Genomic DNA, 15154 nt, shown 5'->3' on the forward strand with positions numbered 1-15154 from the left:
GAGAACCCTAGCAGTGCCTTACCCCCAGTACAACTGCTCTCTGGTTTGACGATGCCAACTAGAAGCTCTCGTGAGTAGTAAGTAGTGTTGTGGACAGCCTTTGCTGTAGAACTTTGAGTCCAGGTTCACCTTGGCCCATCAGTGGTCCTCCTGGTCTGTTCTGCTATGATTTTCTTTTTTCTTTTTTTTTTTTTTTTTGAGATGGAGTCTCGCTCTGTCACCCAGGCTGGAGTGCAGTGGCGCGATCTCGGCTCACTGCAAGCTCTGCCTCCTGGGTTCACGCCATTCTCCTGCCTCAGCCTCCCGAGCAGCTGGGACTACAGGTGTCAGCCACCACGCCCGGCTAATTTTTTTGTATTTTTAGTAGAGACGGGGTTTCACCGTGTTAGCCAGGATGGTCTCAATCTCCTGACCTCGTGATCCGCCCACGTTGGCCTCCCAAAGTGCTGGGACTACAGGCATGAGCCACGGCGCCTGGCATCCACTATGGTTTTCTATAAAGCAGTTTTAAGGACCACTCCCACCATCACCACCAATCGTAGGTGAGAATCTTCGGTATTCCTGAGGCCTGAGAGGTGAGTGGCAGAGCCAGTCAGCAGCAGCGCGCACACACACACACACACACACACACACACACACAGCTTCTATGAGTGCTGCTCCCTGGCCCCCATGACCTAAAGGTCAAATCCATTAACCATTGCCCTCGGGGTAGCATTTGCAAATACCACTTTAAAAAAAGAAAGTCAAAATCCAGCAAACCAACTGCTTTGGCACCACCTCCTTCCAAACACCAAGGCAGCCCCTGTGAGGGCTGGGAGCATTTTGGAGTAGTTGACCAAGTTCCATATGACTGGCTCATAAGTAAATCCCAGGGTCCCAGGGTCCTATGCACACAGCAAAGAAAAGGCACCCTTCCTATGTGAACATTACTCTTCTAATTATTATTCATGAAAATATTCTAGGATTCTTTTTCAAGTTATAAATGTTATTTGATAATTTATGTTTTTGGAAGAAGCAAAAAGAAACTTTAGTTTTGTTCGTCTGGAAGTTGGCAAAATGAGTTCAGGAACACCTCCCAGAAAAAGTTTCCTCTCTGTGCAGGGAATTTTAACAGGTTAATATTTTCTTCCAGAAAACAGATTAGAATATAGTTTATGGAACCTGGTGATTGTAAAGAGTTTGGGTCCAGGGGATAGTTTGCATTTTGAGGTAATGTTTTGTAAGTAATAAGATGCGACACTCTAACTTCCTATTCTCAGGGTGTTCTGTGGGGAGAGGGAGGCAACTGCTGCCCACACTACACCCTGACCTTAAGACTGATTGATGAACTAACACATACTGGGGATCTTTTATTTTGTAGTGTGCTGCCCTCCTCCCCTCCCCCACAACCTCTGCTTCAATTACTCTCAAGTAGAAACTGAATTTCATAATTCCAGTTAGATGTCATTGACTATATTAGTTAAAGTCATTCTTAACTATAAAAACAGTTAAACCCTAGAAACTCAATGGCTTAACACAGTCCAAGTTTATTTCTTGCTTATAATTCATGTAAAGTTGAATTGGTGGTAATGGGGTGGAGGTGGTGGTTCTGTTCCATCGACATGCCCAGAGCAGTTGGAGGCCTAACCTGGAACTGGAGTCAATCCTTCCACTCAGTTCTATTGGCCAGCAGTCATTTGGTCCCATCTCAATGCTAGAGGAAATACAGTCCTTATCTGGGCAGCTACTTTCCAACAACAGCTGTATTTCATGGAAAAGGAGCACAAAACTATGATGGATGCTAGAAGACCAGAGAATGGGTCAATGCTGTTAGATCCCTCTAGTTGATTTGCCATCAAGTGAGTATTACATACCGTTTGTGTGTGGTGTTATCTAAATCCACAGGACCTTTTTGCACACTTCGTAGTAACCTAAGATTCCTTCTCCATCTCTTCCACTTCTAAAGTCCTGCCTCTCCTAGTACTTGGCTGATTTTTGTCAGAAAACAATCTGTGTTGCTCCACTGCCATCCAGTGTAGATGCACATAGTAGAAGATGCTGCACCCTCTACCAGAAACATCAAAAATATAATTTGAAACCTCAAGTAGTCTTGGAACTCAACTATGTCTATGTGTGCGTGGGTGGTGGGAGGCTGAGAAAATTGGAGGAGACAGTGAAAGGAAAGATGAAGACAGAGACAGGGAGAGAAAGAATGAACAATCAAAATAATGCAATGAGAGGTGCAGGAAAAGAATAAAAAACAACGTGAAGGGTAATTATGTAGGAAACTCTAAATAAATATAATCTAATAATAACAATGTCTCTTGCAATTTAAAATAGGTAAATAATTAAAAATGCATTACAATAATACCATACATATTGAAAGCTGGTAAATGGAAGACATATTAACATCCTTACATTTTCAAGAAAGAGGTAAAACTACTAATTTACATTAAACTTTGATAAGTCAAGGATACATGTTTTAGTCTCTACGGTAACCACTGAAAGAATATTTAAAAGAGTATATTCTTCTAAGTGAATGGAAAGGCAGTGGAATCATAACAAAAATGCTTCATCTAACAGAAAGCAAGAAAGAAGACAAAGATAATGAAGAACAGGACAAATAGCAACTAGCAAGATAATAGATTTAAAACCAAATTTATTTGTAATGGTACTAAATGTAAATGGAATAAATGCTCCGATTAAAAGATGAAGGTTGTCAGATAAGATAAAAGAAAGTTCAACTAAAAGCTATTTCAAAAGAAATATCTAAAATATAAGAAATTAAAAGGAGTAAGAAAAAGATATGCCATGCAACAGAAGGTGATGTCCGTATGTTTATATGAGACAATAAATGCTTTTGTAAAACCAAAAAGCATTGCTAGTGATAGGGACATTTCATAAAGATGAAAGTTTTGATTTAACAGTAAGATATATAATTACAAATCTGCATGTACCTAATGACATCTCCTATATGTGAAGCAAAAATCTCACAGAAATAAAAGGAGAAATAGAAAAATTTGCAATTTTAACAGATTTTTAACTGCTATTTCTCTCAGAAAATGAGAGAAAAGGCAGACAAAAATCAGAAAGAAAAGATTTAAACAATACAATTAACATTTTATCTAAATGACATATAGAGAACATTACAACAAATGAATAAAGTCCTTTTTCAACGACACATCAAAACATTTATAAAACGTGATTATATACTGTGACATAAAGTTTCAAAAAACTTCAAAGAATAATAACATACAATGTATTTCTGACAGCAGTGGAATATAAGTGGAAATTATAGATAGATAGATAGATAGATGATAGATAGATAGATAGATAGACAGACAGACAGATAGATAGAGATAGAAAACTAGAAAATCTCCCTGTGCTTGAAAATTAAGAAACACACTTCTAAATATTCTGTGAGAAAAAAATCAGAAATCATGATAAAAAGTAGAAAATATTTTAAACTAAATGGAAAATACTACATATAAAAATGTGCAGAAAGAACTTCCAATTTCTGGTAATGTTAAAGTTATATCAGACTGACCCTTTTGCCAATAACAATTACAAACCTTAGACAAAATTTGAAAAAACAATTCTTTGAAGGCAATGCAGAACAGCTAACAGCAAGCAGAAACTGCAGGAGATATAGCTCTTGAATGAAGAAAATCACACTGGGTGATATCCACATTTATTTGGCTTTTCTCCTGAAGGAATTCCCCTAGTTCACAATAAAGAGCAAGGTCCATCAGCAAGCAGCTATTATATTAGGCCGTGGAGTGACATTGGTGTTCAAGACTGCCAGAGCAGCTGAAAATTGAATGGAGAGGGAAAGGGAACAGGTGGGAGAAACTTAAAAAGCTGGTACAAAGTACACTCAAATATCTGGCTGACCTCTGAACTATACTCTAAATAAATCAAAAGAAAAATTAGCATTTTAAAGTAATTGAAAATGAAAACATGGCAGATAAAAAGTTGTGGGATGCTGATAAAGCAGTACCTTGGGGAAGATCTACAGCACTAAACTCCATTAGAAAAGACAAAAGGTCTCAAATCAATGTCCTCTGTTTCTACCCTAAGAAAGTATTAAAAAGAAGAAAAAAAAAAAACCCAAAGTAAACAGAAGATAGGAAATAGTAACTATCAGAACAGAAATTGATGAATTAAAAAACAGAGAATCAATAAAAATTGATTCAACCAAAAACTGCCTCTAAGAAAATCAATCAAATCCTTTTAAATTTATTGAACAACACAGACTCCAAAAACAGATTCACACACAGATGGTCAATTGATTTGAGACAACTGTGCCATGGTAATTAATTCAATGGAGAAAAGATTTATTTATTTATTTGAGATGGAGTTTCACTCTTGTTGCCCAAGCTTGAGTGCAGTGGCCCTATCTCAGCTCACTGCAACCTCTGCCTCCTGGGTTCAAGTGATTCTCCTTTCTCAGCCTCCCAAGTAGCTGGGATTACAGGTGCATGCTACCACGCCCGGTTAATTTTTTTTTTTGTATTTTCACTAGAAACGGGGTTTCATCATGTTGGCCAGGCTAGTCTCAAATTCCTGACCTCAGATGATCTGCCCTCCTCAGCCTCCCAAAGTGCTGGGATTACAGGCATGAGCCACGGCGCCTGACTGAGAAAATATTTTTTTTTCAACAAATGGTGCTAGAAAAATTGGACATCTATATGCAAAAACAAAAACAAACAAACAAAAAAAAACAAACAAAAAAACTAAAACCTCAACCTTCTTTCACATCACACACAAAAATTAACTCAAAATGGATCGTGAACCTAAAGACAAAATCTACGACTATTAAATTTCTGCAAAAAAGAAAAAACAGGAGAAAATCTCTGTGACCCTGGCTAAGCAGAGTCTTTACATAGGACGCAAAAGGCACAAAGATTTCTGCTCTTCAAAAGTCACTGTAAAGAAAATGAAAAGACAAAGCCACAGACAGGGAAAAAAAAATCTAATAAAGGGCTTGAATTCAAACACATAAATAAATAATAAGACAATCCAATTTTTAAACAGGCAAAATTTGAACACTTAACATACTACCACATACCTACTAGAATGGCTAAAGTTAAAAAAGGACCATATCAAGTGCTAACAAGACTACAGAGCAATTACAACTCTCAGTGTTGCTAGGAGGAATGTAAAATGGTACATCCACTTTGGAAAATGGTTCAGCAGTTTAATATAAACCTAAACATAGACTTGCCATACAGCCCAGCAATCCCATGAGTAGATATTTACCTAACAGAAAGATAAACTTATGTTGAACTACCTCACACCCATTAGGATGGCTACTATAAAAATCTTAAAGAAAATAGAAAATAGCAAGTGTTGACAAAGATGTGGGTAAACTGGAACCCTTGTTCCAGGTTGGGAATGTAAAATGATGCAGCTGCTGTGGAAAACAGTATGGTAGTTCCTTAAAAAATTAAAAATAGAATTACCATATGATCTAGCAGTTTCTCTTCTGGGTATATGCCCAAAAGAATTGAAAGCAGAGTCTCAAAGAGATATTTGTACATTCGTATTCATAATGGCCTTATACACAATGGATGTAACCCAATTGTCCATCAGTGGATAAATGGAGAAGCAAAATGTAGTATATACAGACAATAGAATATTATTCAGCCTTAAAAATAAAGAAAAAAGGAAGGAATTCTCACATATGCTACAACACGAATGCACCTTGAGAATATTATGCTAAGTGAAATAAGCCAGTCATAAAAAGACAAATACTGTATGATTCTACTTCTACTTATATGAGGTACTTAGAGTAGTCAAATTCATAGAGACAGAAAGTAGCATTGTGGTTGCTACGAGGAGGAATGAAGAATTGTTGTTGTTATTGTTTTTGTTGTTGTTTTTGAGATAGGAGTCTTGCTCCGTTGCCCAGGCTGGAATGCAGTGGCACAATCTTGGCTCACTGCAACCTCTGCCTCCTGGGTACAAGCGATTCTCCTGCCTCAGCCTCCTGAGTCGCTGGGAGTACAGCTGTGTGCCACCACACCCTGCTAATTTTGTATTTTTAGTAGAGACAGGGTTTCACCATGTTGGCCAGGCTGGTCTCAAACTCCTGACTTCGTGATCCGCCTGCCTTGACCTCCCAAAGTGTTGGGATTACAGGCGTGAGCCACCACACCCGGCCAGCATTATTGCTTAATGGATATAGTTTCAGTTTTAAAAGATGAAAAGAGCTGTGGAGATGGATGGTGGTGATGGCTGCATAGTATTAGGAATGTAGTTAATACCACTGAACAATACACTTATAATGCTTAATGATCGATTTTACATTATATGTATTCTACCACAAACAAATTTGAAAAAAAGAAACATGTTGACACAAAAAACCTGTACATAACTAAAAAATAGTTTATATTGGATTACATAAAAATTTAAAACTTTGGTGCTACAAATGATACCACTAAGAAAGTGAAAAGACAAGCCACATAATAGGAAAAAAAACTTTTGCAAATCAAGTATCTGATAAGGGGCTTGTATCCAGAGCATATAAAGAACTCTTACAACTCAATAATAAAGGCAATTTAAAAATGGATAAAGGATTTGAATAGACATTTTTTTTTTCCAAAGAAGGTACACAAATAGGCAAAAAGCACATGAAAAGATGCTGAACGTCAGGGAAGTGCAAATAAAATCACAAGATACCACTCCACACTGGGTTACTATACTTAAAAAAAAAAAATCAACAGTAACAAGCATTGGTGAGGATGTGGAGAAATCAGAATCCTCATACATTGCTGTTGGGAAATGGAAACTACCAGTAGGGGAATGAATAAGTAAATAACAGCATATCCATTTGATGGAATTCATTTAACCACTGAAAGCATAGTGAGTGAACGATCTCAACGGTGGGCTGAGGAAAGAGATGCCTGTGGCAGGGCTATGTGCTGTAGATGGGGAGTTGGAAGAATTTGCCCTAAGGTGGGCTGGAAGGGGTGGGTAGTGGGTTGGGGGGAGTGATGCTCTCTTTGATCTGCAGGTGGCGGAGGTATTGATTCTTAGCCTCTGCCTTTCCCCCAAGGGATGCTCAATCTACTATATCCCCAGCTAGTTCCTGCAACCCATACCCTGCTGAGCTGGGCTCAAAGCTCCCAGGTGGCACCCAGGCACTGAGGGGTGGACTGTTCAGGGATTTAGGCCCTTCCTAAGCGCCCCCTCCACTTCCAGCCACCCCCAATACACATATGATTTTTTAAAATAAATATTGCAAACATAGGTTCAACACAAAACTCCTAATGTGTACTCCACTCCCAAAATACATTGAGAACTCCTATAAAGAAATTCCAGCGTTGGCACTCTGGGGGCAACTGAGCCCTTCTGTGTACTGTGTCACCTCCCCAAAGGTCAGGGAGAGCAGTCACAAAAGGACAGCTGTAGCCCCAGAACTTCAGTTCATTAAGCAAAGCCTGGGGTTCCGGGACATGGGGAGGAGAGAAGGGATCAGCTGAGGAGCCAGGAAACCTGGGTTCTAAGCCTGGTTCGGCCCCTCAGCAAGTTATTTCTTCTCTCTGAGCCTCCGTTTCCTCTTCTGTAAAACGGGGCATGGGCAAGGCCTGGCAGGGGAGGGGCTCGAACCCGCGGAAGGCGACGGCGGCTCCGGCCCCTCCCGGGGCGGGGCGGTCACGTGCGCGATCACGCGGTCCTACCCGGAAGCGCGCCCGGTCTCCTGCAGGCGGGGCGCTGTGCGCGCCGCGATCCGGTACGTGGGCTTCCGGGTTGTCCCCTCCGGGGGCGGCGATCCTCCCTCCGGAGCCCCTGCAACCCTCCCGGAAGTGGGGGAGGGGCCCTAGGGGTCCCGGAGCGGGCCCACCCCTAGCCTCACCCACTCCGGGCGTGTGGCCGTGGGCCGGTCGCTTCCTCGCTCGGAGCCAAAGTTCCTCAGCCGTGAAGAGGGGCGGATGTCACAAGTCAAGCCTCCTTCTCAGGGTGGCCGTGAGGTTCGGGGGTGGGGGGAGGTGGGGATTTGGGGTGAAACTGGACAGAAACTGGCGTGCTAGGCAAACGGGAGCCCCGCGGTGGCGAGCCGCTGACTCGCTCTCTCCAGAGACTCAGGGGCAGGGCCGGGCTCCGAAGGTGTGGGACCCCAGAAGGAGCTGCTGAAGACGGGACCAAGGGCCACAGGGCGGTTTGCTGGGGTCCAGATGGTGAAAGTGGGCGCTGGGGGTCGTCCCAGGTTGGCCCCCAGCCATCTGGAGCTCCTTTCGCCAGTGAGTCTCCTCCGAGTTCCCTTTCTAGGGCAGATAGCGAAGTGAAGCGGAAGTCACAATGTGACACCGGCGAGGTTCTCTTCCCAGCAGCCTGTGGGGAAGCATCCCCCTGTTTCGGGAATATGGCATTCGGGCCAATCATGTGGGGTGATGGAGCCCGTCTCAGGGTTCGGTTGCTAAAGGCCGAACTCGTAACAGCAGTCTCTGTGGCGGGTAGTCACTTGCCTCTTACTCGCTCACAGTGCTTAACTTCCTAATTAAGTTTTCTGTTGTTCCTGCCATCTATCCAAATATGAATGATTCCGGAACCAGATTCGTTAATCCTGTTATTTGAAGAAGGGAAGCTGGGAAATAGGAATAATGATCCCCACAGCTATGTAAGAACGCAGTTTGCTAAGGTTACTTTGCAGCTTGCCTGGTCGTTCCCATGATCTAACCCTGTAGGGAGGTAGAGTAGGGGATGTTGCTGTCTGTATTTCTCCCCAGGAGTTTGAGGCTCAGAGAGGTTTATGCGACTTGGCAAAGCCAAAACTAGAACCTGGTCCCAGATGCCTTTCCTGTTAGTTTCCTTCCATTCATCGTATCATCCCAGGATCCCCACTCCCTTCACTGGGACTGCATCCTCACCACCTGGGATGTGCTATGCTATCTCCCAACAGTCACTCCTAGCAAGCTCCCTGGGGCTGCTTGGGGAGCTCTGAGTGACCCACAGAAGTGGGAGCACTTCATGGGAACAAAGGAGGAAGGAACAAAAGTGGGCACCTGCTCTGTGCAAAGGGCTGTGCTGGCCGGGCTCCTATTCTCCATTATGGGAGGTGAGCGGCAGGATCCCAGATATGTTCTTAGCAGACTGCCTCAGGGCCTGGAGAGACCAGGGACCACGCAGCCCTTCTCCAGCTTGTCCTTTCCCAACGAGCAGCAGTCAGGACCAGGGCATCTGCCTGCCCTCATATTCTCTCTGTTTTAAGTATTTGCAGGACCAGGGATGCTGTGCTGCTGTCCCATGAGCCAGTCACCGAGTCTGTCTGCTGCAGCCCTTTCTGAACCTCTGGCTGTCTGGATGCTCCACTGTGCTCCTTGCCAAGGTAGATGATCTTGCCCCACCTGGGGAGGACAGGGAGGCAGGCAGCATCCACCCTGGGGCTTTGGGAGGCAGATGGAATGAGATAGGCAGTGGACTGAGTGCTCCTGGGCTCTGCACACCTGCTCATCCCTTCCCCAGCCCTGCATCCTGAGGCCACTCCCATCCTGATGCCTCATCTCTCCTTCACCCCTCGCATCCAGGTGGGTCGTCACAGCCTGCTGAATATTTAAAGCTCCTCCAGGCCCCCACCAAGGGGTGAGCACTCATTACCCGACACCCGCATCTAGATGACCACCTTCATGACCTTGACCTGCCCATCTCCAGCCAGCCGGTCACTTCTCCACTCACAACCACAGCCTCCATTCCATAGCCCACTGCTCCCTAACCCATACACTCTGGTCAGCTTTGTCACATGTACCTGGGAGCCCCAGAGCAGCCTCTTCAGGTCCACTGGCCTCTCCCAGCAACCTCCTCTTCACACCTGTTGCACTCTCAGTGTCTGCTTTGGCATTGAGTAATTCTGTGGGAATAGGCTGCATTCCTTCTTCACTGTGCTGTTATGTCTCCTGGCATTTGCCATAAACACCTTGGGACCAGTTGCATCGAGTTAGTTTGGGAGGAATTTAGTAAGGACCACTAAGCTGGACATGGGGATGACAGAACACAAGACCTGGAGATGCTGGGATCCTCCCAAGAAAACTGGAAATCCACTTGTGTGAGAGTTACAGCAGAGCTTCCTAATCATTGTCATGGCTTAGCATACATACCACATGATTATATCTGCATGACACCCTGAGGCACATAAGAGGATTTGAAACCACTGCCTGAGGCCTCTCAGCTGCAGCAGCCAGCCTGAAGCGCTGTCCTCACCAGCCTGGTCAGGCTGCCCAAGGGTTTTAGAAGATCAAGGGTCTGCCACACCCAGAGGGCCATGGCACACAGTGTAGGAAACTGTATTAAAGATCATCCAGTGGGTGAATAGTTAAGATGTTTCTTACATAATCAAGCACAGAGTGTGTGGTGTGTGTGTGTGGTGCGGGGGTGGGGAAGGAGATTTGGGAGGGCTGAAGACACGTGGCTGTGGCCCTAGAAGCTGCAGCCTACTAGGTACAGGGTCTTTAGGCAGCCTCTGTTCTCACCATGAACAGGGAGAGCAGCATTTGAATGAAACTTCTGTGGTGCTGAAGTAAATTCGGGGGCTTTGAGGCTCATCTTCTGGAGCTGTTTTTTGTTTGTTTGTTTTTTCAGACAGAGTCTCGCACTGTCACCCAGGCTGGAGTGCAGTGGTGTAATCTCGGCTCACTGCAACCTCTGCCTCCCAGGTTCAAGCAATTCTCCTGCCTCAGCCTCCCGAGTAGCTGGGATAACAGGCACTTGCCACCACGCTTGGCTAAGTTTTGTATTTTTAGTAGAGATGGTATTTTTAGTTTCACCATGTTGGCTAGGCTGGTCTCAAACTCCTGACTTCAGGTGATCCACCCACGTCGGCCTCCCAAAGTGCTGGGATTACAGGCGTGAGCCACCGTGCCCAGCCCCGGAACTGTTTTTATTTGAGGGAGAGATATCTCTGGACTGCCCAGAGACGGAGGTGCACCAGCGCCCTCCGATCCACACCAGGCACTAACTCTGCCGTGAGCATGGCCTCCCTGGGCATTCGGCTCCATGTCCAGGCCAAGACCTGGGTCCCTTCCTGTCCCAGTCTGGTTCCAGTAGGCCCCGTGGTGGGTCTGATGCTGTGCTGAGAGGGACCAGATACCACAGAGGAAAGAGCCCCAGCCTTGGCATCAGACAGGTCTGGGTCCAGATCCCAGCTTTGCCACTTCAGGCTGTGCCTGTGTCCTGCTCTCTAAAATGGGGTGCCTGAAGAGTCCTACTTTGTTCAGTTGTGAGGGTGCAACAAAAGTGGAAGGCCCTTGTGATGCCTGGTGTGCAGAAACGGCTCACTGAATGTTTGCTGAGGTTGGGGTCCTCTTCGTTACTCAGACTGAGCTCATGGATGTTGGGGCTGGGGGCTGACCTTGACCTTGCCTTTCCCTGGCAGATGAAGTGCGTCTTGGTGGCCACTGAGGGCGCAGAGGTCCTCTTCTACTGGACAGATGAGGAGTTTGAAGAGAGTCTCCGGCTGAAGTTTGGGCAGTCAGAGAATGAGGAAGAAGAGGTGAGTGCAGGGTAGGCAGTCCCAGGAGGGGTGGATAGGAAGGAACCATACAAAACTACCATCAGGCAGAGAGGCAGGAAAACCTTGTTCACCCTGTTCTGGGCAGCATGAGCAGGGTGCTGTGTGGGGTCCAGCATCCTTCACACCTAGACCCTCATCCTCAAGGTCGCGGTCTCTTGCTGCTGTGAGCTCGGTGACCCCACCCCCACACCCCACCAGGCCTCTCTGGACTAAATGAGGGCAAGAAGAAGTCGAATTTTAATCACATAACAGAAGAACTTGGAGCCATCAGTTTCTATAACCTAAAAAGTTTAACAAGGCTGGGCATGGTGGCTCACGCCTGTAATCACAACACTTTGGGAAGCCAAGGTGGGCCAAATTGCTTCAGCTCAGGGATTTGAGACCAGCCTGGGCAGCATGGCAAAACCCTGTCTCTACAAAAAAAATACAAAAATTAGCCAGATGTGGTGGTGCGTGCCTATAGTCCCAGCTACTTGGGAGGTTGAGGTGGGAGGATCACTTGAGTCCAGGTGGTAGAGGCTGCAGTGAGCCGAGATTGTGCCCATGCATTCCAACATGGGCGACAGAGCAAAAAATAAAAAAGTTTAACGTAAGCTGAACACATTAATTTTTTAATAGCTATATTAAGGTATGATTAACATACCATAAATTGCACATATTTAAAGTGCACAATTTGATAAGCTTTGATATGTATATATACCTATGATTCTATCACAATCAATACAAGGAATATATCTACCACCTCAAACATTTGTAATCCCTTCTTTCCCATCCCCATCCCGTAGGAACTGCTGATCTGCTTTTTGTCATGATAGATTAGTTTGTATTATATGGCCTTATATAAATGGAGTCATACAGTACATGCTTGGATTTAGTTTGGTTTTGGTTTGACTGCTTTCACTCAGCGTAATTATTTTGTGATTCATCTGTGTTGTGGCATGTATCAATTGTTCTTTCCTTGTCATTGAGTAGTAATCTATTTTATCAGGATGCCACCATTTGTTCATTCATTTACTTGTTCATGGACATCTGTGTTATTTTCAGTTTTTGACTATTACAAATAAAGCAACTATGAACATGCACGTACAGGTCTATGTATACATGGATGCTTTCACGTCCAAGGACAGATACTTAGGATAGAATGGCTAGATCATGTAGGTGTATGTGTAACTTTGTAATAAACTGCCAAACTTTTCCAGAGTGGTTGTATAATTTTTGATTCCACCTGTAGTGTTTGAGAGTTCAGTTCCTCCATATCCTCACCAACGCCATGGTCTGTCTTTTTAATTTTAGCCATTCTAATAGATGTCCACTAGAATCTCACTGTGTTTTAAATTTCATTTCCTTAATGACTAATGATTTTCAGCATCTTTTCATGTGCTTATTTGCCATGTCTTTTGCCCAGTTTTTATTTGAGCTGATCGTTTCTTCTTCTTATTCTTACTGAGTTTTGAGAGCGTCTAATATATTTTGGATGAAGTCCTTTATCAGATATATGTTTTACAAATACTTTCTTTCAGTTTGTGGCTTGTGTTTGTATTCTCAATGGTATCTTTCAAAGAGCAGAAGTATTAAAACTCGAGTTTATCCATTTTGCATTTATGGATTATGCTTTCAGTGTTATACCTAAGAAATCTTTGCCCAACTTACAAAGAGTTTTCTCTACATATTCTTTTGAAAGTTTTATAGTTTTAGGTTTTATATCAGGTCTGATGATCTACTTTGAATTTTTGTGTGTGGTACGAGCTATGGATTGAAGATAATTTTTTTTTTGCATGTGGACATCCAGTTTAACACTTTAACATTACAACTCAGAAATACTTGTCATTTTCACTTACATAATTTCCACTCTACATTTTAAAGGAGTAATTTATTTTGAAAATGTTTTCCAGATTAACTTTGGGTTAAAAATATTTTTATTGGGGATGCAGTGGAAGGTGTTCTTACATTTCTGCAGCAGCATGGACTGATTGCCTCTCTTGCCCTTTCTGCTCTAAGAGTCTCATCATCCAGCAAATGAGTGAGCCGACTCCACTTCAGGGAGTCCATTTACCATCAACATCACCCATGTTCTCATCACAGTCTTTAGACAAACACAAGATATCAAAGATCATAGACATTCAAGTGGTTTTATTTAAGCTAACTGTTAGGCTTTCTTTATTTTTTAACAGTCAATACATATAATATTTAAATTAAGAATTTTTAAGTATTTCAGTTTTTAAACTACTGTTACAACTATGTCAACTTGAGAAGCAAACTATTTGGTGGCCTTTCTCTTCCTCTTTATTGAAAACCTGGCAAAGGAACAAACTCCTGAATTTTCAGTTCCTAAGAATGAGTAGTGTAAAGGAAAGGTGGTCTCTAAAGGTTTTTTTGTTGTTAATGTGCAAGACATTCTTTTCTTGTCATATAAATAATGAGTTAATTGTAGAAAATTTGGAAATACAAAGAGATAGTTTTTAAATGACCTATAATTCCATGACCCAGAGCTATTAGCTTTTTAATATACTTTCTTTGGGTCTTTATTTTTTCTATATAATTGGGATTATGCCACATTTACAGTTTTACTGCCTGTTTTTTTTTTCCACTTGCCATTATATCAAGATATTTCTTCTATTTTCTTAAATAGTCTCAGAAGCATAATTCTTAATGGAAATATTATACTCAAGTACATGAATCAGTGTATCATCCTTTATTTAACCATTTTCCTCATATGGACATATATATTGCTCCTAATTTGCTATATCACTCTTGCTTTAAGGAACATTTGTGCTTAAATTTTATCTCATGTCAGATTATTTCCTTAGGATAAATTCCTAAAAATAAAAATATTTAGTCAAAAGCCATTCAAAGATATTGTACTACTTTATAATTCCACCAAGTAGTATATGAGTATGCTCCTTTATATACACCAAATATTTTTATCTCCTCTGTATTAGTCTGTTTTCTTACCACTATAAAGAAATGCCCAAGACTGGGTACTTTGTAAAGGAAAGAAGTTTAATTGACTCACAGTTCAGAAGGCTGTGGAGGCCCCAGGAAACTTACAATCATGTCAAAAGGCAAAAGGGAAGCAAGACACCCTCCTCACAAGGCAGCAGGAAGGAGAAGTGCTGAGTGAGGGGGAAAGTGCCTCTTATAAAACCATTAGATCTCATGAGAACTCACTATCACAAGAACAGCATGGGGGAAACTGCCGCCATGATTCAGTTAACCTCCACCTGGTTTCTCCGTTGACATATGAGGATTGTGGGGATTATGGGGATTACAATTTAAGATGAGATTTGGATGGGGACACAAAGCCTAATCATATCATTCTGCCCCAGGACCCTCCCAAATCTCATGTCCCTTTCACATTTCAAAACCAATCATGCCTTCCCAACAGTTCTTCAAAGTCTTAATTCATTCCAGCATTAACCAAAAAGTCCAAGACTAAAGTCTCACCTGAGACAAGGCAGTCCCTTCCACCTATGACCCTGTAAAATAAAAAACAAGTTACTTCCAAGACAATGGGGGTATAGGCATTGGGTAAATGTTCCCATTCCAAATGGGAGAAATTGGCTGAAACTAAGGGGCTATAAGACCCATGCAAGTCCAAAATCCAGTGGGGCAGTCAAATCTTAAAGCTTTGAAATGATCTCCTTTGACTCTATCCACGCCCGGGTC

General features: G+C 43.0%; 1 protein-coding gene across 31 annotated transcripts in view; it reads left to right on the forward strand.

The window, feature by feature from the left end:
• The first annotated feature begins 7646 nt into the window (after window positions 1–7646).
• Window positions 7647–15154, forward strand: part of HPS1 (HPS1 biogenesis of lysosomal organelles complex 3 subunit 1) — a 30195-nt gene continuing 22687 nt past the window's right edge. For 4 of the 31 annotated variants that reach the window (XM_055252792.2, XM_055252798.2, XM_055252801.2 and 1 more), the window contains exons 1-3: window positions 7655–7717; window positions 9194–9310; window positions 11351–11467. In XM_055252792.2, coding sequence (XP_055108767.2) covers window positions 11351–11467 — 117 coding nt within the window. In that variant the 5' untranslated portion in view covers window positions 7655–7717; window positions 9194–9310. Of the gene's footprint in view, window positions 9311–9509; window positions 9565–10562; window positions 10680–11350; window positions 11468–15154 lie in introns of those variants that run through there. The other 27 variants (XM_055252732.2, XM_063618466.1, XM_063618472.1 and 24 more) reach the window with 23 other exon arrangements.

This window comes from Symphalangus syndactylus, chromosome 2 (assembly GCF_028878055.3).
Source record: "Symphalangus syndactylus isolate Jambi chromosome 2, NHGRI_mSymSyn1-v2.1_pri, whole genome shotgun sequence".
Classification (NCBI taxonomy): domain Eukaryota; kingdom Metazoa; phylum Chordata; class Mammalia; order Primates; family Hylobatidae; genus Symphalangus; species Symphalangus syndactylus.